This window comes from Mobula birostris, chromosome 12 (genome assembly GCF_030028105.1).
Source record: "Mobula birostris isolate sMobBir1 chromosome 12, sMobBir1.hap1, whole genome shotgun sequence".
In the NCBI taxonomy this organism is placed as follows: domain Eukaryota; kingdom Metazoa; phylum Chordata; class Chondrichthyes; order Myliobatiformes; family Myliobatidae; genus Mobula; species Mobula birostris.
This window is the reverse complement of record NC_092381.1, coordinates 83,888,487-83,912,974: the sequence shown is the minus strand read 5'-3', so window position 1 is coordinate 83,912,974 and position 24,488 is coordinate 83,888,487. Positions and strand designations below refer to the sequence as shown.

The 24,488-nt window shown below is 39.6% G+C and overlaps 1 protein-coding gene across 3 annotated transcripts in view; it reads right to left on the bottom strand.

Moving 5' to 3' along the window:
- Nucleotides 1-13,473: 13,473 nt before the first annotated feature.
- LOC140206105 (dynamin-2-like) overlaps nucleotides 13,474-24,488 on the bottom strand; it is a 240,816-nt gene continuing 229,801 nt past the window's right edge. For all 3 annotated transcript variants that reach the window (XM_072274262.1, XM_072274263.1, XM_072274264.1), the window contains one exon: nucleotides 13,474-13,633. In XM_072274262.1, the coding sequence (XP_072130363.1) occupies nucleotides 13,594-13,633 (40 nt within the window). In that variant the 3' untranslated portion in view covers nucleotides 13,474-13,593. The remainder of the gene's footprint in view (nucleotides 13,634-24,488) is intronic.

The window sequence follows — 24,488 nt, the reverse complement described above, 5'->3', positions numbered from 1 at the left end:
ATTGGAAGAAAGTATAGGGGGGATGTCAGAGATAGGTGCTGTTACAGAGAGTGTGGAATGTGCAGTCAGGGGTGGTGGTAAGGCCAGATACATTTGTGACATTTAAGATACTCTTAGATAGGCATATGGCTGTAAGAAAAATGGGGGGCAATTTTTGAGGGAAGGGTGAGATTGATTTTGGAGTAGGTTAGAGGGTTGGCACAACATTGTGGGCCGAAGGGCCTGTACTGTGCGGTATTATTCTATGCTCTAACATAATAGTGTGAAGACTGGATTTTCCAGTTTCTGAAAATCTGCACTCACTGTGTTCCTTCCTCTCTCCTTCAGCTTCTCCACCCACTGCTCCCATCTTCCACCTGGTTTTATCTGCCTTAACGTACTGGGTCTCCTAGCCCTTCCCCCAACTGGTTCCCTCACCCCCTCACCTGGTTTCACTCATCACCTTCTTTACCTGGCAGATTCCAGCACCTGCAGCCTCTTGCATCTTCACTTATCACCTTCCAGCCTCTACCTCTGCATTCACCCTGCCTCACCTGTGCAGCTCCTTCTGCTATCCTTTTTATCTTTCTGTCATCTGTTTCCACTCATCACCCATGAATCGTCCTCTCCCCCGCCTCCTACCAGGATGTTCATCATTCCCCTCCTCACCTGGTTCCACTTACTACCTGCCAGTCCAAGTCTCATCTTCCCCCCTCCTCATTATACCAGCTATCACTCCTCTACGCTCTTCGTCCTGATGCGAGGCCACGACCATGAATATTGTCCCTCCCCCTGCCTCCACAGACACTGCCTAACTCACTGAGTTCCTCCAGCAGTTTGCTTTTTGCATGTGAGTAAAGAACTCTGATCCTTTCACATCCGACCTCCTGTTCTCCACATTTGTCCTCTCAGCTTCACATAAGCTGATACAAGAGGAGCAACCCTTTCTCTTTCAATGTTTCCAACCATCATGGACATCTAACAATAGGTCAGAGTCCTTTGATGACAGCCAAAAGAACCTTAGGGTGGTCTGAGGGCTTACCTGAGGAACTAGTGTCTGGGGCCCTGTGGTCATTCACGCCACCTTCAGCTTTATGTTTCCATTTATCTCTTCGACCAGACTTCCATAATGAACAGGTTAGTGTGGGTGGCTGGAAACCAAGGGGCCAAAAGGCAGAACTCAGGATAATCCAGTCCACTGAATTCATAACAATCATCCCATGACCATGTTTGGCTTTAATTACTGCTAATTTTCTTGAGAGATGAAACTTTCTTATTTTTTAACATCTCTGATGAAGAAAGTAATGAGTAGCTAAGATTTTCGACCTTTTTAGTTCTGAAATGAAGCAACAACTCAAATGGCCACATTCACTTAGCTTCAACACAGTGTTCCATTGGCAGCCTGTCCAGTTACTGTTAGAATTGGTGCTAACAACAGCTTCAGGTTTTCAGTCTAGAGCACACACAGTTATTCACATGATCTTCCCACCGGTCACAACATTCAACACTTCATTGAAAGTTAAAAGAAGTTCAGTAACGTCTTTCTATATTGGACCATTAACAGGTTTAGGACATTGCAAAGCACTTTTGGGAATAAAATTATTTTTGAAGTTGTGATGCAGAAAACGTTGCCATTAATTTGTGCAGAGCAAGCTTCCACATATAGCAGAACAATAATCAGCAGACAATTTCCTTTACCAATGTGAATGTGAATGATGCATTTGGCAGCTGAACATCTTTCCCTGGTCATTCAGTGAAGCTCTGTTGTGTCAGTCTGTGAATTGATGCTCACAACACTGGAGAGGGATGTGACCTGAGGGATGTGAATCTTCCATGAGAGGCTAGAAAGAAAGGTAATAAACTCGGTGCACTCCCAGGTGTAACTGAGTTGAAGTGGATATTGTTGCTTGACTAACATTCATTGGTATCAGACCAGTTAGCGATTATTGGCTTTATTCCAAGAATTTGAAAAAAAAATGAAATTGGAGCTAAAATTGGCTCTGGTCCGATCGTCCATTATGTCTTCAATGTGATGCACCACCTTTCACCTTCCACCACTGCCATCTGAGACATGGCCATTATTAACTAATGATCTAATGCTGTACTTTGGCATGTGATTGCTAAAATTAGTTTCTTGAAACTTGTATACAGAATTAATACTACAATGCATATACTGGGAAACAAAGTGGAGAATTTTTCTCAATTCCATGAAGAATAAAAATGAAACATTTGATTCCTCTTCTGACACTATATTTGGGAAAATAGGGAGGAAGTGCTGATTCTCTTCTAACGTGAAACTGGATCATTCCTAAGCGGTGTTGCTCATTCTGTATTGTGTGGCTGAGCTGTGCCGCTGATTTTGTTTTGTGTGCCTAACCCATGCCTACTCATGGGTTAGAGATTCGACCAAGATCTTCACACAGATTCTGTAGGGGTGTGTTGTGAATGCTTCCCTGCAGCTCCCAACATTACTGCCGCCTGATGTACCAACTAGGCTACTCCCTGATGTCAGGAGCTCCTTAAATGGCATTCTCCGCAAAGTCACACAGTACTTGCCTCGGCTGCCTGTGAAATTGATTATTTAGAAGGACTGTAGAGAGGAGAATGAATTTTTTTAACCATTTCTTTTCCCACTTACTGAACCACCTTATTCTTGTGGCTGTGCCCACAGCACCCCTGTACTGGGTGTTATGGAGAACATAAATCCAAAGAAAGATGCTTCAGTGCCTCTTTCTTAGAAGGTGGTTGTTTTGCCACATCACTGAACACTCTAACAAACTTCCATAGATGTTCTGTTAAAGATTTCCTGACTGGTTGCATCATGGTCTGATACAGCAATTTAAATGTGCAGGAACATGTAAAGCTGTAGAAAGTGGTGGATTCTGTTCAATACATTACAGGAACATCCCTCCCCACCATCAAAAGGTGCCGTCTCATGAAGGCAGCATCTATCATCAAAAATCCCCCCTACCTGGGCTATACCATCTTTTTGCAGCTACATTGGGCAGGAGGTTCAGAAGCCTGGAGTCCCATTCCACCAGATTCGAGAACAGCTACTTCCTTTCAACTGTTCTGCTCTTGAACAACCTGCTCAACCCTATCAGTACCTCAGTCTAGCAACACTATCACCTCTTTGAACTACAATGAAGTGCTTTAAAGTCCTGTGTTGTATAATTTTGTGTAACTTATATTTAATTTATGCTTTTCTGAATATTCTGTGTTTAATATTATGTACCTATTAAGCTAGTGCAAGTAAGTTTTTGGTGCCATGCATACATACCAATGCATATGACAATAAACTCAGCACAAGGACAGTTTAGTAGCCTCCAGGAGTGATTCACCCTGCATGGGAAATTTCCTTACAAGCTCTGCCTCTTTGAATTGTATCTCATTAACCTGTTAAAGGTCAGCTGGTCATTCTGAACACACACTGCAACTGATCACTCTAAATCCACTGGAAGGAAGGGACAACTTCCTCATCTTTCTACATTGGTTCTGATTTCAACCGGGACATGACAGCAGATGCTGTCAAACTGTGATCTCAGCCCTGCACTTGGGAAGCCCATGGCCAAGGTGGAATAGTGTGCTCAGTGGCTTGTCACTCTCATTTTCTGTATTTCCTGCACTTTTGATGGTCAATGTTTTATCCACCTGCTCTGTTCAGCACATTTTGGTTTGAACCATGCTCCGTGTCACAACTTCAATATTCCAAAGTTACTGATGATCACAAACTCCCAACTCCTGCAGGCCCTTAGAGAACACAATCCTTCAGATTCATGACGAAGGTTAGGACCATAGGAAGTGATTGTAGATGAGGTCTACTACAGCTTAAGTGCTGGATTTCAACCTTCTTCATTGGGTTGTTGATACACAAATAGCACAGGGAGGTGATTATGGGCAGCTTCGTTTCCATAAACTTTCTCCCTACCTGCGTGGGGTGCCCTCAAGAGAATCTCAGCACAATCGTATTGGTCCTCAACAAAATATCAATGACTTCTCCAGTGCCGATTTGCAAGTTCTCTTCCTCTGCTGCCTGCCATTCGTGCTCCTCCATTCCCCACTACTAACCCCTGTTCAAGGGTGCCAAGCAAAGGCAATGGTCACCTGACGGAAGTACTAGAAATGGCAGCGTGGAGCAGCGTGTGTGCGACACCCCTTGGCATAGGAATGTCATCTCTGGAACTAGGGTGGCATTCCCCACACGGTTTCACGGTACCACTATGGGAATTATTAGAATAGAACTCTGTTGGAGCCGGTGATGGAAGAGATAGTCATAATTCCCTGAAGTCCAGCTCCTCTGTGCTGAGTAGTGGTTGAAAGATGGCAGGTGACAGTCTGCTTGAGAAAACAGTCCTTGCATTTCATCGAGAGTAGTGAGTTGTGAAGTGGCTCTTGAAACATCATGGATCTTCAGGAAGCAATCTATACACTCTTTCTTTTCCAATATTTTTATTAATTTATATATATAAGAATACAGAGTACAGGAAAAAATATGTCAATACATTAAACTAAATCGCATATAAAGACTCCTTACCCTATATTCGTACAAATCAATTAGTTCGTAACATTGAAAAATAATAATTTTTTAAATAAAAAAAAGCTAACCCACTACCAGGACTGAAGATGATTAATAGAAAAAAAGAAAAAAGATTATTAGTCATCTGTGCTTTAACAGTAAATCAAAGGTTTTGAAAATAATTCAGAAAGGGTCCCCACAATGTTTGAAAGTCTTGATTAGATTCAAAGATAGAACATCGAATCTTCTCTAAATTTAAACATGACATCACATCACGTAACCATTGGGCGTGAATAGCAGGGGCCACATCTTTCCATTTAAGCAAAAGCGTTCTTCTGGCCATAAGAGAAATAAAAGCCAAAATGTGCACATCAGATGGCTCCATATACACTCTCACATGATTCCCTTGGCTCAGGGACATGCAAAGAGTACCGGTGGGTACAGAGTGTCAATAGGTGAAGACTGTCAATGGCTAGAGATTATCAATGACCTCCTGAATACCGTGGAGTGAAGTAAATGGAAAATTAGCATTGATTTGCCTTCATGGCCTGGAATGACTTGTGGTAAGGACTTCTCTCTTGTGCAGCTCTCTAGCCATAGTTGTATGGCTGCAGCTCTGACTATAGGTAACAAACCTCTGCTATTGATACCCTAAAATCCTCACTTTCCAGACAGGCTACTCTATGGAGGTAATAGCACAGCTCCCAATACACATACTTATTTATTATGGATTAGAATTAAGCCACTTAACCCATTGGGTCTATGTCAGCTTCCAACAGAGAAATCTCACCAGTCCTATTCCGTTTTATTTTTCTATATTTTTCCTCACACATGCCCACAAACAACCCTTCGATTCTTTTGCCACTTACCTAAATTGAGAGGAGAAGATGGCGACACGACGCAGCAGCCACTCCGGTGATGATATCTGTTATCTGTCAAGTAGGGTGCCGTGCACAATCCTGATTTGATGGAGACAGACGTGAGAACTTGGAGGAACATCTGGTGAAACTTCTGAAATGCCTGTTTCGCTGCCGCTGCTACTGCGTGATCCAGAATCTCTGGAGGGACCCCGCTTGTTGCTCAGCGGCCGGGGCGGGGTCGAAGCGCTCGGCAGAGATGGTGCTCAGTGTCAGAGGGCTGGTCAGAGGCTCAAAGTTTTCAGACAGACTCAGAGTCGGCTGTGGTCATGTGCTTCCAGGGTGCTGCATCGGCAAGTTTGCGGCGCTGGAGGTTCATGGCAGGGAGAGTTTCTCCCTTATACCGTCTGCGTGAGATGATGGGACTTTCGAGAGACTTTGAAACTTTTTTTTGTAGTGCCCATGATCTGCTCTTTATCAAATTACGGTATTGCTTTGCACCGTTGTAACTATATGTTATAATTATGTGGTTTTTGTCAGCTTTAGTCTTGGTCTGTCCTGTGTTTCTGTGATATCATACTGGAGGAACATTGTATCACTTCTTAATGCATGCATTTCTAAATGACAATAAACGAGGACTGAGTGTCCTCATAATCTAATCTAATCTAAATGATGGGGCAATTTACAGCAGTCAGTGAATCTACCAACATTTTTTTGGGATGTGGGAGGAAATTGGAACATCCAGGCACATCATAACGGGAAGTGCATTCAAACTCAACAAAGACTGCATCCAGGATCAGAACCAGGTCACTCAGTGATGTCGCTAATCCCTTGGGGGGATAGAGTCTGTAGACATGACATTCTTTTCCTCCCTCAGGGCGTCCAGGTACATTTGCCCTTGAGTCTGTCCTGCAGTTCTCCCTTGTGCACCACACCCAGTGGAGGAGATAACATTCAAAAACACTAGTGCACCTCACTGTTGTACACAGTAGCAATCACATGAACAAACAAACTGCAGAAAGAACTCAGCTGGTCAGACAGCATCTGTGGATGGAAATCAACAGTCGACATATCAGGTTGTGACCCTTCATCTTGAAAGGTAGAGGGGAGGTAGCCAATATAAAGAGTGAGGAACTAGAGCGAGGCCTAGCAAGTGATGGGTAGATAACAGGAGAGCAGCGAAGATCACAGAAGCAGACCAGTGAGAGACTTCCATCAGAGTGTAGGAACACTGTGAAGTGGGCATACCTTGGAGGAAATCAGTGGGTCAGGCAGCATCTACAAGTAGGCAGCCCCCTGAGTGTTCTGCAGTGGACTGGGGAAGTGGCTGTCAATCATAAGTGCAAAGAAATACTTCCCCGTGAACACAACTGCAACCATATCATGAGAAATGACCAGTAGAATTTATTGCAAAGAAGAATTCACAAACGTTATCTGTGATTGTGCTTGTTCCCTCCAAATCAAATCAATTTTTCTTCATAGTATTATGTGATCCAACATGTCAGTTTATGATTGAATTTCTTGGCAAAGAGCTTAAAATCTTTTAATCATGGAAGATAATACCATCTTTATCCAAAGAGGTAGTTCTACAAGATAATTAAAGGGTAAGCCTGTAATCAAGGATTCATGAAATTTCAATTACAGATTGCACTAGTGTACAAATACTTAATTTTTTAAATACTTAAGAAAAAATTCAATATTGGAAATGCTTACCAGGTCCAGCAACATTTGTCGAGAAAAATGTTGCTCGTATTTTGGGACGATACTTCATGTTAACACAGTCTGGTTTACCAACAAGTGTATTTCTGGTGATTTGAGTTCAAGATACATCCCCTAGGACATTTTCATGTTTTGTTGTTTTACAATGTCGAATCACAGTGGATTTAATTTGGCTTGACACTGATCAACAGAAAAAAAGACTCTTTTGTTTCAAAGTGAAGGCAGATCTCTACAAAGTGATCTAAATTAATTACAAATATGAAACACAAAATAATTGATTGCATAAGTATTCATCCCCTTTAATATGACACACCAAATCATCACTGGTGCAGCCAATTTGTTTTAGAAGTCAAATATTTAGTTAAATGGAGATCTGTTTTTGGAGACCTGTGTGCAGTCAAGGTGTTTCAATTGACTGTAGTAAAAATACACTGGTATCTGGAAGGTCCAACTGCTGGTGAGTTCCTATCCTGGCAAAAACTACACCATGAAGACAAAAGAACGCTCCAAGCTACTGCATAAAAAGGTTATTAAAAGCACAAGTCAGGAGATGGATACAAGAAAATTTCCAAGTCACTGAATATCCCCTGGAGTACAGTTAAGATAATCATCAAGAAATTGAAAGACTATGGCACAGCTGTAAATCTGCCTCAACCAGGCCGTCCTCAAAAACTGAGTGACCATGCAAGAAGGGAACTAGGGAGGATGGCCACCAGGAGACGTATGACAACTCTGGAGGAGTTCCAATCTTCAGTGGCTGAGATGGGAGAGACTGCACAAACAGCAACTGTTGCCCGGGTGCTTCACCAGCTGCAGCTTTATGCAGGAGTGGCAGAGGAAACCACTGTTGAAAAAAAATCACATGAAATTTCAGCTAAAGCATACCAGAAAGCATGTGGGAGACTCTGAAGTCAACTGAAAGAAGATTCTATAGTCAATTTGACTATCGCCACAATAGGTCAATGGCAGATGCAATCTCAATGGCTTTCCACATGGTCTTAGACCACCTGGACAATACATACACCTGTGTCAGGATGCTGTTCATTGACTATAGCTCAGCATTTAACACCATCACCCCACAATCCTGATTGAGAATTTACAAAACCTGAACCTCTGTACCTTCCTCAGCAATCGGATCCCTGACTTCCTAATTGGAAGACAACAATCTGTGTGGATTGGTGATAATATCTCCTCCACGCTGACGATCAACACTGGCGCACCTCAGGGGTGTGTGCTTAGCCCAGTGGTCTACTCTCTCTATACCCATGACTGTGTGGCTAGGCATACTTCAAACACCATCTATAAATTTGCTGATGATATAACCATTGTTGGTAGAATCTCAGATGGAGAGAGTGAGCAGTTTCAAGTTCCTGGGTGTCAAGATCTCTGAGGACCTAACCTGGTCTCAACATATCAGTGCAGCTACAAAGAAGGCAAGACAGTGTCTATACTTCATTAGGAGTTTGAAGGGATTTGGTATGTCTATAAAAGCACTCAAAAACTTCTATAGAGGTACCGTGGAGAGCATTCTGACAAGTCACATCACTGTCTGGTATTGGGGGGGGGGGGGGTGGAGGGGCTACTGCACAGGACCAAAAGAAGCTGCAGAGGGTCATAAATTTAGTCAGCTCCATCTTGGGTACTAGCCTACAAAGTACCCAGGACATCCTCAAGGGACGGTGTCTCAGAACGGTAGCGTCCATTTATTAAGGACCCCCAGGACTCAGGGCATGCCCTTTTCTCACTGTTACCATCAGGTAGGAGGTACAGAAGCCTGAAGTCACACACTCAGCGATTCAGGAACAGCTTCTTCCCCTCTGCCATCCGATTCCTAACTGGACATTGATCCCATGAACACTACCTCACTTTTTTTAATATATATTATTTCTGTTATTGAACAATTTTAATCTATTCATTATACATATACTGTTATTTATTTATTTATTTGTTTATTTTTCTCTTCTATATTATATATTGCATTGAACTGCTGCTGCTAAGTTAACAAATTTCATGACACATGCCAGTGATAATAAACCTGGTTCTGATTCTGATTAAACCAAAATTGAACGTTTTGGCCATCAGACTAAATGCTACATTTGGCATAGGCCGAACACCGCACATCATCAAAAACACACCATCCCTACCATGAAGCATGGTGGTGGCTGCATCATACTGTGGGGATGCTTCACTGCAGCAGGCCCTGGAAGGTGTGTGAAGGTAGAGCGTAAAATGAATGCTGCAAAATACAGGGAAATCCTGGAGGAAAACCTGATGCAGTCTCCCAAAGATATGCAACTTGGGAAAAGATTTGTTTTCCAGCAAGACCCCAAGCATAAAGGCAAAGCTACACAGGAATGGCTTAAAACAACAAAGTTAATGTCCTGGAGTGACCAAGTCAGAGTCCAGACCTCAATCAAATTGAGAGTTTGTGGCTGGACTTGAAAAGGACTCTTTACTTATGATCTCCATGCAACCTGACAGAGCTTGAGCAGTTTTGTAAAGAAAAATGGAGAAAAATTGCAGTGTCCAGACGTGCAAAGCTGATAGAGATCTATCCACACAGACTCAAGGCTGTAATTGATGCCAAAGGTACATCTACTCAATACTGACTTGAAAAGGGTGAATACTTATGCAATCAATTATTTTCTGTCTTAAATTTGTAATTAATTTAGGTGACTTTGTGGAGATCTGTTTTCACTTTGACAAGAAAATGTCTTTTTCTGTTGATCAGTATCAAAAAAAAAGCCAAATTAAATCCATTGTGATTCAATGTTGTAAACAATAAAACATGAAAAGTTCAGAAGGGGGTAAATACTTTTTATAAGCACTGTATGACTGGGTTCTGACAAGGTTGATTGAAAGAAGTTATTATAATTGGTTGAAGTTTAAAATTAAAGCCAGGTGATTCTGGACTGAAGTTGGGAAATGCTTGCATAGAAGGTGGTCGAAACTTGGATCTCTTTCTTGAAGCTGCAATTGATGCTCTGCCAGTTTCTAATTTTAAATTCTGAGATTGATAGATTTTTTTCAAACCAAAGGTAATAAGGATGTGGGAAAGAGGCATATATATGAATTAGGTCTGAGAATAGCCAAGATCTTACTGAATGGTGGAGGAGCTAAATTGCTTTTTCAAATTCCTATACTTGGGAACATATTTGGCTAGTGTATTCAATGTCAACAGAGCCAAGAGCAGGTTTGAACTCTTCTGGTGTGGTGCCAATCCATCCATTATTTCAAAATGAGCTCACCCTCTTTTAAAATAAGAGGTACTTGTTTTTGCTTTTTTGCTGATTCTGAAAGTGAAGAATGACCTCAATATAAATTCAATGCAAGTTGAAGACAGTTGGTACACCTCTGAAGAAAACTTACTTTTTGATTTTAATTCAAAAGACTCATTTTAATTCCTAAGTTTTCTGTTAACCTTATATTAAATTCTTATATATTTGTGTTGATTAATATACCCTTAAAAGCATTGAAACAAAAGAATAGTTGGATATTTGCCATAGTATCTCTCTAAATATAATTAAACTTTGTGGTAGTCTCTAAAACTCTACAATGGCATTGGTACGTTTCTAAATAGACATATAGATTCATATTTTAATTATTAACTATGAACTACTTTCATACACCTTGCTTAGTGTGATGGTGAAAAGAGCAAAGCATTATTTCTCATTTTTTAAACAGTGACACACACATTTATAAATGTCATTGTTACACAGACTTCTGTTTCCATATTGTGCAATCCAGGTTAAATCAATAATACACACTCAGTCCAACTAATCTAAAATGTTATAGGCATAGGTTAAAAACTGGTCTTCCTTCAACTACTCTAAATAATTGCTCTCCAATTTTCATTTCTGAAGACAAATGGACAATAGATGATCTTGCTACACTTACTAATGGTGACTGGGTTCAGCTGAACTAATTCAAGTACCTTGTTCACAATCTCCATACCCACATGACTTGTCAAATGTTAAAATAACAGAGGCTATATCCAGACCAAATTTCGCCGTGGACTGTCCCATACCCGGCTGCAAAAGGAAGAAGGTTAAGCATGGGGTAGCAACCAAATTCTGTAAAATTCCATTGCTACAGAAACATCAGCAGAAGCTCCATAGACCTCATCCCTGGGACGGAAAGGATCTTTGAAGATGGCTTATACCCAGGAACAATTTGAAAGACTCTGGTGAGCTGCTGTTGACAGCCTGTGCCCCTGTGGGGGCGATGAGCTTAGGAGAAGAGATATCCAGACCACCTTGAATTACTCTTGTGCATGAGGACAATGGCTAATTCTGGAAAAGAAGGATCCTATCCATGGATATGGGCTCTTCAATGGAATGTATTTTGGAGCAGTTGACAGACATAATATATGTTAAGTAGATTTAAGTTTTCTCTGCACTTACAGTACATTACATGTATTATGCTTCTACAGTCACTCTAGGATATATGTCTGGCATTATGCTAGTTTGAGTTGGTAGGTAATGAAGAACCAAAAGCTTGCAGCAATTAAACTACAACAGAGTGAAGCCTAATATGCTGTCAAATGTTCACAGGGAGCAGTCAGGTTTCTGGCTCCTTTTCTTCATAGATGCAAGAAAGAGAAAGACATTCTTCATTGTCCATGATTATTGACATTCAGTTTCACTGACTTCATTGTAACTCAATGTTCTGAGAACAACTGATAAGCTTGCATTTGTTTACTACTAGTGATTGAAATGAAATTCTCTAGCAAAGTGGGTTCCAACCTTTATTATTCCATGGACAATACCATTAGCAAGGGGGTCTGTGGACCCCAGGTTAGGAACCTCTGCCCTAGAATGGGTAGGTAGAAAACCAGCCTTACAAAGCTGTACATATTCTAGATTGTAACAGATGTTCTCACCAGCTTGATCATTATCTGCATGGGCATAATCTTTAAGAGTATGTGCCAGTCATGGGGAATATAACTCATTGTCAATGAATATTACATTATGCTGCACAGAAGCATGTCAATAGGGCCAATTAATCAGAGCTGATATCACTGGACTACAAGGATTTTACTTCCTGAATACCTTTTGGAGTATCTTATGGATTTTGGGCTGTTGAATATGAAAATCACCATGAAATTTCCCTATCATGCACAATTTTGTTGAGATCGCTGATAGTTGTTATTTCAATGTCATAATTCAATTCAATTAAAATGTTGCCCACAATTTAAGCTGGGAAGTTTTCTATCTTGTCCAGGCATGCGTGGGCATGTTTAGGCAGGGTGGATGCTGCTTGGCGGGACAGGTTTTAGAAAACCAGGACACGGAGTCTGGAGGAGGCAGATGAAGATGCCATGATGCACCAGCTTGACACTGAAACTGATACAGTTTTTGAACCCTTTATGTCAAGTGAGCCTTGTCTAATAACTCAATCTGAGTTAAATGACCTGGTCAGAGGCTTGGATTTGTCAAACACAAAAGCAGAATTACCGGGTTCAAGACTGCAAGGATGGAATCTGTTGTCACTAGGCACAAAAATTTCCGTGAAGGATTTCAATATTTGAGACAAATGTTTTTGATAATAAGTGATACCGAGATTAAGGACAGCACTTTTGTTGGTCCACAAATCAAAAAGTCATCAGTGACAGGCAATTCAAAAACTTATAGTGGGACCAGAGAAAATCACATTAAGGCATCCAAGGATGTTGTTGAAAATGTTCTTGGCAACTGCAGAGCACCAAACTACGTGCAGCTAGTTGACAACAACAATCATAAAGCGCAACATGTCACTAAAGATTCATTTTCTGCATTCCCATTTAGACTTCTTCCCTGCAAATCTTGGCACTGTCAGTGATGAGCACAGTGAAAGGTTTCACCAGGACACTGTGGTCATGGAGAAATGGTATCAGGACAACTGGAATCCATTAATGCTGGCTGATTTTTGTTGAGTACAAACAAAAGTCATCAACAAAACATTTTTCACTTAGTTGAACTATTGCAAAGCGTCAGCACTGTTATGCAACTTTGGCCCGCCATGTCTCCATCAACTATCAAGTATCCATCTACACTGATCCCATTTACCAGCAGTGGGTCAGTAGCTTTTCATCCCTTGGCAATTCAAGTGCTCATCCAGACACGTCTGAAAAGATTTGAGGGCCTCTGTCTCCACCATTCCTTCAGGTGGTGTGTTGCAGATTCCAAAAACCTCCGTACTACCAGGAAGTTTCCAATTATCAAACTTAATTGTTCACCTCATAGCTTTGCAGATCAGAATTTCCTTCAGACTTCCCCACTTCCAGGAAGAGAAACCCAGCCTATCCAGTCTCACCTTACAACTGAAATCTAGGCAATCTGTGGCCATGTGAAAAATTTTTATGCCTATCAGGTAACAACAAAAATCAAAATTTCCAAGACAAATGCACAGTACAGTATAGAGTTGGATTTATTGCCAGCATAAAATTAACATTATATACATGAAAAATAGTGCAATAGATGAGACAAAACGTCAGAAATACAAATACAATATAAACATGAATACTGAGTTAAATTAGTGTCTTTATAAAGTTGGTCTTCCAGGAACTGCAGGAGGAGGCCGCCTAAACATTAAGAGAGAAAATATAGATGTAAGTCCTGGATGAAAATACATACTACACAACAAAGTGAAAGCAAACAAGATTAATGTGATCAGCCAAATGCTAATATGAGTATTAGGATAACTAAGCATTAAATTTGCATGTTCTTATTTGCACTGTGCGCAACCAGGTAGGAAAAGACGCCAACACGAAATCGTGTAAAAGAATTCAAAGTATATAGCACGGAATCATCATTTTGTTCATGACATTATGGTCTGGCAACATCTCCAGAGAAACAAAATCAACGTCTCCAGTCGATCTTTCACCAAGGGGAAAAAATATCTAATAGACGTTAAACAACAATGAAAGCCAAGCAAAAGGGGACAGTGGGTGATGTTGGTGGGGTAAAGATGTCCACGACAACAGAGAAGGTAGGAATGATTAAGTAATGAAGGAGGTGATACAGCAAGGCAAAACAAGGTGGTAATGGGACAGGAAATAAATAGATCCAGCTGCAGCTGGAATGAGCCTTCAGAATGCCACCGTACTGATGGAGGAGGTTGATCTATTGAGTGTTAAGGCTGATGGTTATGAAAATGGGGGGGGGGGGGAATTATCATGGTTTGAAAGGGAATGGAAAGAGTAAGGACACATTTAAGAATATATTTACAATTGAGGAAGAAAGTCTTCAATTGAGGAGAAAAGGAAGCTGTATCACAAATACCAGAATGAAAAGAGGGATTTATGGAAAATAACACCCAGAGGATCGAATTCAGCCTGAGAGGAAGCAGAGCAGGAGGATGTGCCATCAGAACAGTTGTGGCAACTAATGAACATATGAGATATTGGTGGATAACCTACTCCATAAATGGAAACAGAAGGGAATTAAATTGGTGCTAGGTCGAAGGAGAGAACAATAGTCTAGAAGGAAAATCAATTCCAACTTTCCACTGAGGGAAGAGCATAATCATCTCTATTCTTTGATCAGTACTTGCTTGAAAACAGTTACTTCATTATTTCAGTTCTAATTCTAATCCAATTCTCTCCCACCTGAAAAGTAAATTCTTTCTCTGTACAGCTGATCCGTAAACTGCGATTTCCAGAATTAATTGTTTTTGGACTTTGATAAAATATACTTTGATGTGTTTGTTTTGTTATTTGTGAACTATTTCAGTAATGCTTGTGAAAAAAAGGAAGGCAAATGAAACATTAGCATTCATTTTGAAATGACTAGAGAATATGATGTAATGTTGAAACTTTATAAGGCATTGGTTTGACTACATTTGGAGTATTGTGAACAGTTTTGGGCCCCACTTCTAAGTAAAAATATGTTGGCATTGGTGAGGGTGCAGAGGAGGTTTAGGAAAATGATCATGGAAATGAAAGGGTTAATGAATAGAATTGTTTGATGATTCCAGGCCTGTACGCGATGGCGATTAGAAGAATGAGGGGGGAGCTCAGTGAAACCTACAAAATATTGAAGGGCTTAGATCGAATGGATGTGGAGAGTTTGTTTCAAATAGTGGGACAGTCTAGTATCAGAGGGCACAGTTTTAGAATAGAAAGATGTCCATTTAGAACAGAGATGAGGAAGAATTTCTTTAGCCAGTGGGTGGTGAATCTGTGGAATTCATCCCCACAGGTGGCTGTGGAGGCCAATTCATTGGGAATATTTAAATCAAAGTTGATAAGTTCTTGATTAGTAAGGGCGCCAAAGGTTACAGGAAGAAAGCAGCAAATGGGGTTGAGTAGAAAAATAAATCAGTCATGACCGAATGGTGGAGAAGACTTGATGGTTTGAATGGCCTAATTATGCTCTCAAAACTGTTACATAGGTTCAAGGAAAGTATGCACTTAAGACCATAATACCATGATACAGGAGCAGAATTAGACAATTCAGCTCATCGTCTGCTCCACCATCTAATCGTGGTTGATTTTTACAACCCCATTGTCTCATTTTCTCCCTGTAACATTAAACCCTCTTACCAATCAAGAAACCATCAATCTCTTGCTTAAATACATCCAGTGACTTGGCCTTCACAGTCCCCTGTAGTAATGAATTTCACAGATTCACTACCCTCTGACTGAAGAAAGCATTCCTTATAGCAGTTCTCCAGGGAATTGCCTTTATTCTGAGGCTGTACTCTTGAATGGAGATATCATGTCCATGTCCACTCTACCCAGGACTTTCAGAATCCACTAGGTGGTACAGTATCAAGAAGGAAGTATCATATTAAGCACAAGATTTATAGCTCATGAAATGAACTATAAGTTTCTGGAATTACATTCTTAGAAAATAACGTGCTGGATTTAGTAACTCCTGGCATCTCTTCCTATGGGTAGAGGTCTACAAAAAATGGTTCATTTTTCAATAACCTATTCATTATTTCCAACCAGAGTGCAGCAATATTATTAGTGACAGGGAACCACCCACACATTTCATATTGCAAATTGTTCTAGGACATGGATCATCTCTGAAACCAAATCATCTGGGCCTGCCTGGAATAATGTAGAAATATATAACATTAGATCTAATTTAATAGGTTCATTGACATTTACTGAAATCAATATTCTACATAATGAGTTGAAATAGTTGTGTTTGAGAGCTGTAGTCAAGCAGCTGGATAGTGAAAGGTTTTGCCATTGGTTTCACAGCAGGATGGGTGAGACTTCAATCTCAGCAGTGGCAGATACTAAAACTTTTTGGCTTTGATCATCAGTTCTCAAATTGGTAAACAGATGTTTCGGTCCAACTTTAGAAAACCAAATGTCATGCTCCATCTTCTGCACTGTCTCAGTTTTGTTGGAATGGTTTCAAAGACTCCCCCGTTGAAATTAAGCAAGACTTTAAAAAAAAGCTTCAGTGGAATTAACAGCAACATTTGAACAATTCCCTTTACTGAATGGTGGCATTCTTCAAAAGACCTTTTTAAATTGTAGACAGTTTTCAATTAAATCAAGTATCATGTAAACTTCGATAACCCAAAACACCAAATTTGCATTGAGGATAACTCAGTTTTCTTGCACATACACTTTGTAAAATAAAACTTCCAGCTAATGAATAAGTGACAACTGTGACAAGCTATGTTAAAAGTTACTGAGAGCATTTTTTTACGGAAAGTCAAGTGAGCTAGGGAAAGGATTTTAAGACATGCTACTCGCATGTACTCTTCTTTTGCCTTTCACTACTTTATGTAACAACAAGCATTACTCATTACCACATTTTTCATTAGTTAAAAGATGGAAAACAGCACTAGTTGGTTTGCATGCCATGGCTTTGTCTTCTTAATTTAGTCAAGATGAGTCTGGCGCCTGTACAATAGTGGGCTGATTGAATGAAGGGAGAGCTTTCTGACTAAAAGAGCCAGGAAAAAGAGCCCTGCATTAAATGTATGATTTTACACTCCTCCCCTATCCCTTCCCCCTTCTGCAAGCTTGAATGGAATGCAAGGGGCCTCCTCCCACAGCAAGGCATCCGCAAGTTTTCCAAGCCAGGCTCTGAAAAGTAATTTGCTTGACATTTTATGCTATTCTGCTGCTCAAAAAACCCAACAATTGCCCGTTTTACAAACTAAGCAATTTTTGCTGGTCAATATATACCTATCAGCCCATTAATCTAGAATGTTTCTTGTAAATTTCAGGAGATGAGCTTTAAGCTTCAGTTCACTTTTGAAAAAAATGTTAAACACACAAATTTAAGCACAACCCGACAATTTCTTCAGTGAGTTTTGGTGTCTAGAATACATTTGGCCCAGACCATATGTTTCTCTGCTGGTACACTTTTAAGGTTCATTTCTTGCTCACTTTAAACTAAAAGGACACAGGATTATTAAATAATACCAGCATGCCAGTATGCCTCTGAGGGCTAAAAGTTAGAGAAAAAAATAGGCAAGCAGTAATCTATCAAATGTTTTTAATTAACAATTTTTGTTGTCATTTTCACCTATGAAGTAAATGTCTAAATCTTGTCATTTTGTAAGCTGTACTGCAGAATCATTAAACTTTCCATTGAAAAAGGAGGCTGGTAAAAGTTGGGATCCAGAGGGATATGAATCCCTTCATCTAAATCACTAGTATAAATTGTGAATAACTGATGTACACACACTGATCTGCATAGGGTGTAAAGAAATAAATGTCTTTTACTAGCATTGGACTGCTTCAAATATCAGTCCCCATAAAAATGTATGTTAACAGCGACACTGGAAGATGTCACTGTGAGGTTACAAACCTACCACAAACATTCCCTGGGTTCTTTCAGGCAGCAGAGGCAATATTACTCAATTGGTACAAGTGAGGCGAACAATGAAGTGCCTCCAGGGGGAGCTCCTACCTATGTGGAAAATGAAAATGCAGTCCACTCCCAGAAACATCTGGATGTCAATCAAGATTCATTCCTTTTACATGTCTTTCAAGCAAATACTTTCTCTAACCAGTGTAATAACTGATTGATGCATTCATAGCAATAAAATAAGGGAAAAAATGTACACCTTCTTCACTGCCCACTTCATAGAAAAAGATATATTATGAGCTAATGCCCTTAACAAGTATTTGTATCAACACTAATCATAGAAAAGTACAGCACAGAAACAGGTCCTTTGGCCCATCTAGTCCATGCTAAACCATTTAAACTGCCTAGTCCCATTAACCTGCACCCAGACCACAGCCGTCCATATCGTTCCCATCCATGTATGTATCCAAAATTTTTTTAAGTGTTGAAATCAAAATTACATTCATCACTTGCACTAGCAGCTCGATCCATACTCTCACCATCTTCTGAGTGAAGAAGTTTCCCCTCGTGTTCACCTTAAACATTTCTCCTTTCGCCCTTAACACATGACCTCCAGCTGTAATCTCACCGAGCGTCAGAGGAAAAATCCTGCTTGCATTGCCCCTAATATACCCATCATAATTTTGTATACCTCTATCAAATCTCCCTTCAATCTTCTACATTCTAGGGAATAAAGTCCTCACCTATTCAATCTTTTCTTATAACTCAGGTCCTCCAGACCTGGCAACATCCTTGTAAATTTTCACTGTACTCTTTCAATCTTATTTACATCTTTCCTGTAGGCAGGCCACCAAAACTGCACACAATACTCTCAAATTAGGCCTCACCAGCATCTTATACAACTTCAACATAACATCCCAACTCCTGCACTTAGAACTTTGATCTATGAAGGCCAATGTGCCACAACCTTTCGTTACAACCCTGTCTACCTGTGACACCATTTCCAATAAATTATAAACCTGTACTCCCAGATCCCTTTATCCTACCACACTGCTAAGTGCCCTACCACTCACAGTGTAAAAACTACCCTGGTTGGTCCTCCCAAAGTGCAACCCCTCTCTCTTGTCTGCATTAAATTCCATCTGCCATTTTTCCAGCTGATCCCGATCTTGCTGAAAGCTTTGATAGTCTTCCTCACTGTCCACTGCACCCCCAATCTTGGCATCATCTGTAAATTTCCTGATCCAGTTAAACAATTATCATTCAGATCATTGATATAGATGACAAACATTAGCAGACTCAACATTGATCCCTATGGCATTCCACCAGTCACAAGTCAGAGAAGCAACCATTTACTACCATCTCTGGTTTCTCCCACAAAGCCAATATCTAATCCAGTTTACTGTCTCATTTTGAAAGCCAAGCAAATGAACCTTCTTGACCAACCTCTCAAGAAGGGACTTTGTCAAATGCCTTGCTAAAGTTCATGTAGACAAAATCCACTACCTTGCTTTCATCAACTTTCCTGTTAACTTCCTCGAAAAATTCTTTAAGATTGGTTAGACATGATGTACCACACACAAAGCCTACTCTTGGGCAATTAACACATTTTAGTGACCTTGATAGGTTATACATCCTGATAGAGCCAAACCTCAGTGATGTAACAACTAAACCCGATTTTATTAATCTAAAATTGTTTGATTAGTGTCTTTTCAACATTGTAATAAATATTTTATATCTGTACCACTAAAAATATGCATTGAATATTTTTAGTGGTACAGTGGTATTCGAAGCCTTTTTTTACACTGTTTCTTGAAAGCATATAAATATGGATGAAATGGAAAGTCACTTTCTGATTTCTCTCTGAATCACAGTCAGAGTGTTACAGCACAGAAACAGGCCCTCCAGACCAAGATGCCCTTTTAAGCTAGACCCATTTGCCCCAGATCCCTCTAAACCTTTCCTACCCATGTATCCTTTAAATGTTACTACCGTACCTGCCTCAACCACTTCCGCTGGAAGCTCTAAACTACACTTTGGATGAAAAAGTTGCTTCTCAGGTTTCTAGTAAATCTCTTGCCATTCATTTTATGCCAATGCCCTCTAGTTCCTGATTTCCTTCATCAGGACTTTACACACATCTATGAGATCACCCCCATTCTTCAATGCTCCAATGAGTAAAGTCCCAACTTGCTCAACCTATCTCCTTAACTTAGTCCCTCGTGTCCCCCAGCCCAATGGCATTTTTCCTATCCTTTGCTTTCTCTACTTTACATCTGTAAAGAAATGACAGTTTACTTTTTAGTAACATTTTAATAATGTGGCTGAATATCGAAACTGGACATCCAGGGTTTTGCGAGTGCCTTAACCCTTGAACAAGTAAACAATCTCAAGTTGGACAATACCGATAAAAATCACTTATCTTCTCAGTCCCAACTGAATCTATAGTCTGCCAATAATAGCTGTTATCTATTCTTTAAATTCTTCTTGGATTTTACCTCTACTCCCAACTCAGTACATTTAATACAATGCCCTCAGCCAAGGAAGTGCCTCCTTACACATCTTCATCCATCTCTCCCACTTTGAGACATACTTTAATCAATGTTTTGGCCATCTGTTTTAAAATCTTGTCATAAAAGAACATACAACATTCTGCTTTTTGAGGTTCTTTCACTATTCAGTAAGATAATAGTGATGATGATCCAGCTCAGACTCACTATAAATCCCTGATTACTGATTTCTCACCATCCAAAAATTCATTGATTTCTATCTTGAAAATAATCCCTAGTCTAAATCTTCCATTTATCTTTGGAAAATATCAGGAACATTAGTTTATTAAAAACTTCAGTGTGTAAGATCATACATTTTGAGCTTAATTATTGACCAACTCAATGTGTGGTTTGACAAAGCTGTTCCAGTTTAAGCAAGCTTTTCTTAAGTTTATGCCCAAATGGCTCAATATTCTATTTGCTTTGTTAACTACTGCTCTGCAATGATTTTGAGCATATGGTGTGCAATGGCAGATTAAATTTCATTTGGACAACCGTCAAATAGTTGACATTCATTTGAAATGTCAATACCAGCCTTCTCTTTAGTCTCTCATCCTGTAATTCTAATTTTGCTTCCTGAGGTTCAAGCTTCACTTCTGGTTTAGAGTCATTATCTAATGCTATATATGAATAATGATGCCATTCAAGCCACCTTATCACCTCCATCCACCAGATAATTAGTCATTCTGATCAAAGCATTCACACATTCTGGAATAACTCTCAGGGTTTTACCACTACCACACTTAAAATCAGATTTACTTAATTCCCTTGTACAATGGAGAAAAGTGAGCCATGCTATGTTTTCCTACATCAGTGAACTGCGTTATCTTAATTAATCTAAATAACTTCTAACTAGCACCTTGCAGTGTGGCTTCTGAATATCATGGAATATGTTTATGAATCTATCTTTTAATTAGTATTGTCCTTATGTATGTGCTTGAGTGGTGGGTTAATGTCAGATTACTCTTGAAAAATGCAGGAGATTGGAATTAGGAGCCACAATGTAAAGGGCAGGTTTGGCCACAGAGTGGCAAGAAGCCTGCCACAAAATAATCATCACTGTATGCAGATTAGCTTTATCAGCACACAGAGAAGTAAACAGATATACCTTATGAAGTAAACAGATTTCAAGAATCTATTTCAAGAGTTCGAGCTATTTCAAGAAATCTGTCCTGCTGTATTAGATCTTCTACCATTCATCCAGAGTTAATATTCTAGCTATGTCCTGTGTCTTTGAGCTGAATAATCAATTCTCCAAAGTGTGTGTTTTCCTTCCTTTCTCAAAGTCTGCCTGCATGCTTCATAAACTTTACAAATATCACCTTCTATACAATCAACACATTTGAGAGGACAAAGTGCTGCAAGATAACATGTGACACTGTAAGTGACACTGTGAGTGGACAGGACATTCTTTTTGCAACTGTGGTGTTTAGCTTGGAGTTTAAATGCTCATTTACAGCGAGTAATGTTATCATTTTCTGAAACTCTATTATAAGATTTAATAATAAAAAGATGGGCCACCATTTCCTGGCCCTAGAACTCTAGACTTGATAAATATGCAGCAACTCTTAATTTCTCTCTTCCCTTTTTACTTTGCAATCCTCATGCTATATCAATACATGTATCTATAGTTCAAGCCCAAATTCAAATTCCTAATATTTTTATTGTCTCTTATTACCGCAATTGATTTCACTTTAATATGGACACAAAAATCAGTATGTCTTTTGTTCAGTTCTCTATGAATTCCTAAGTTAGGTTCCGCACCAGTGTACTGCACAATTCCAAATAAATGTCATCAATTGCTACTAATTTAAGTCTAGAGTAAACACCAGATCAAAATCAGTGGCATGATTTGAACCTGTAATTGGATTCTTGTCATGTGCTGAAATGACTTACACAATATCCAACTAGTCTAGGCATGCAGGAACTGTATTCACAACCTTTTAGAATATTTTTATCATTTGACCTGTCAACCTTGTTAAGAAACAGAAATCAACTGGAAAGACACAGCAAAAGATGAACAGCTTTATTCATCCGTGATTTGAAAAAGCAACTAATAAAATCCAATTTAATTAATTCAATTAGCATGCAGTAATATTGAGAATTACCACATTTTCAAATAAATGGATCATCTTCCTTTGAAAAATATCTTCTCAGTGAACACCCTAAAACCTAAGCCGAGCCTTTGTAAAGTTTGATTCCAAGGTGTTTAACAAGTTTATCCCTGTCTTGTTTAACCTTTTCTTCACAAACTGGACATGAACATGATGCTGGGTGTGAAGAGTCTATTGCTCACAGAGAGTTACTTATTGTTTACAACCTTTAAAGAACCATTTCCAAACCTAGTTCCATGTGCCTTATTTAACCAATTTTCACCTGGGGCTATTTTGTTAAAACTTAACAGAAACATTTGCTCTAAAATCCAAATTCACTCAGTGGAAAAAATGGTCAAAATAAAATAAACACAGCAATCAATCCCATTCTTCTTTTCAAATTTGTCTCCAGGTCTTGGCTTTTCTCTGATTACTGCATGAAAGCACAAGACTAATTAAATAGAATAAATATGCGAGAAATATTAGCAGGATCAAGCTACATAGCCCGAGTCTTGTACAACACTGAATAAGAATATGGTTAATAGGGTCATGACCTCAACTTCATGTTTCACCCTGTTCCCCATAATACTCCCCACATATAAAACTCCATCCTGGACTTCAAACTGTACAGTATTGTAGTCTCCATCACTCTCTGGGTAGCAAATTCAATAAATTCATGTTCCATTCAAATCTTTCTTTCAACTGAGCAATCCCTGATTCTGAAATTATGCTCCCTTTATTCAAGATTGCCTCTCTCAGCATCTAACCTCTGATAAGAAACTTGTATGAACTAATAAGATCATCTCTCATTCTTCTGAACTCCAATAGCTAAAGAGCAGAACCACTAAACTGTTCTTTATAAGACAATCACTCATTCTGTATTTCAACCTAGTGAATCTCCTCTGTACTGCTGCCAGTGTATGTACAACCCTCCTTAAATAAGAGACTGGAATTGCAAGTGTAGTCTAATTAAAGTTCCTCACAATTGGAGTAAGGCTTCTCTAATTTTAAGCTCTATCCAAATTGCAACTAAGGCCAACATTCTATTTGCAATCTGCAAATCCTTGAAATCTGCAGTACTTGTGTGTTCTCATTCCATGTTTCATATATGAGTACACCCAGTACCATGTGTACAACAGCATTCTGTAGTATTTTTCCATTTATATCAATATTCTGCTTGTCATTCTTCTTACCAAAAACAGACACCATAATACACATATCCTGCCACTTGTTAGACCTTCTGTTGCTTTCACGGTCTGCTTTCCACCCTATTGTGATATTGTCAGCAAAGTAAGTTACATTACACACAGTCCCATCATCTCAGTTACTCATATGGATTTCTGGTATTTGAGGACCCAACATCCATCTTAGAAATGCTGATCCACTGAAAAATTCTAAGCATTGGGAGATCAAATTAAAATGTAGAACAGCAACCTAAACCACCCAGAAGATCAGGGAATTCACCGTGTGGCTCAGAGGATGATGAGATGGGAAAGATTCTGATGCACAAGACACAGACACTAGGAATAGGAAATATGGGAGCATCATGCTTTGAGGTCTTCACTTAAGTGAGGCTGGACCAATATCCTGGAGAACAATTTAAATAAGTAGCATTGTCAAGTGGGCTTTAAATTAGTAAGGGGTTGGGATTCAAATTAGATATTACAGATTGAAAGGTAAAAGGTGAGGCCACAGAGAAAATTTTCAGCCTGGGCAATGAACTGAAAGTGATACAGAAAAAGATGTTTTAACATCGATAGGTAGCGCATTGACAGACAAATTAGAATGGGTGGGTGGGAGGATGAAGTACAAAGTTTGGAGGTGATAGGTGGAAGTGATGAGGGCTGACGACGAATAAGGAATCTGATAGGATAGAACAGTGAACCATGGGAGAAAGGAGGAGCAACACCAGACTGAGGTCATGAACAGATAAGAAGAGAAGGGGTGAGAGAGGAGCCAAAATGGGGAATGGAAAAAGGGGGGGGGGGGGAGGAATTACCAGCAATTTG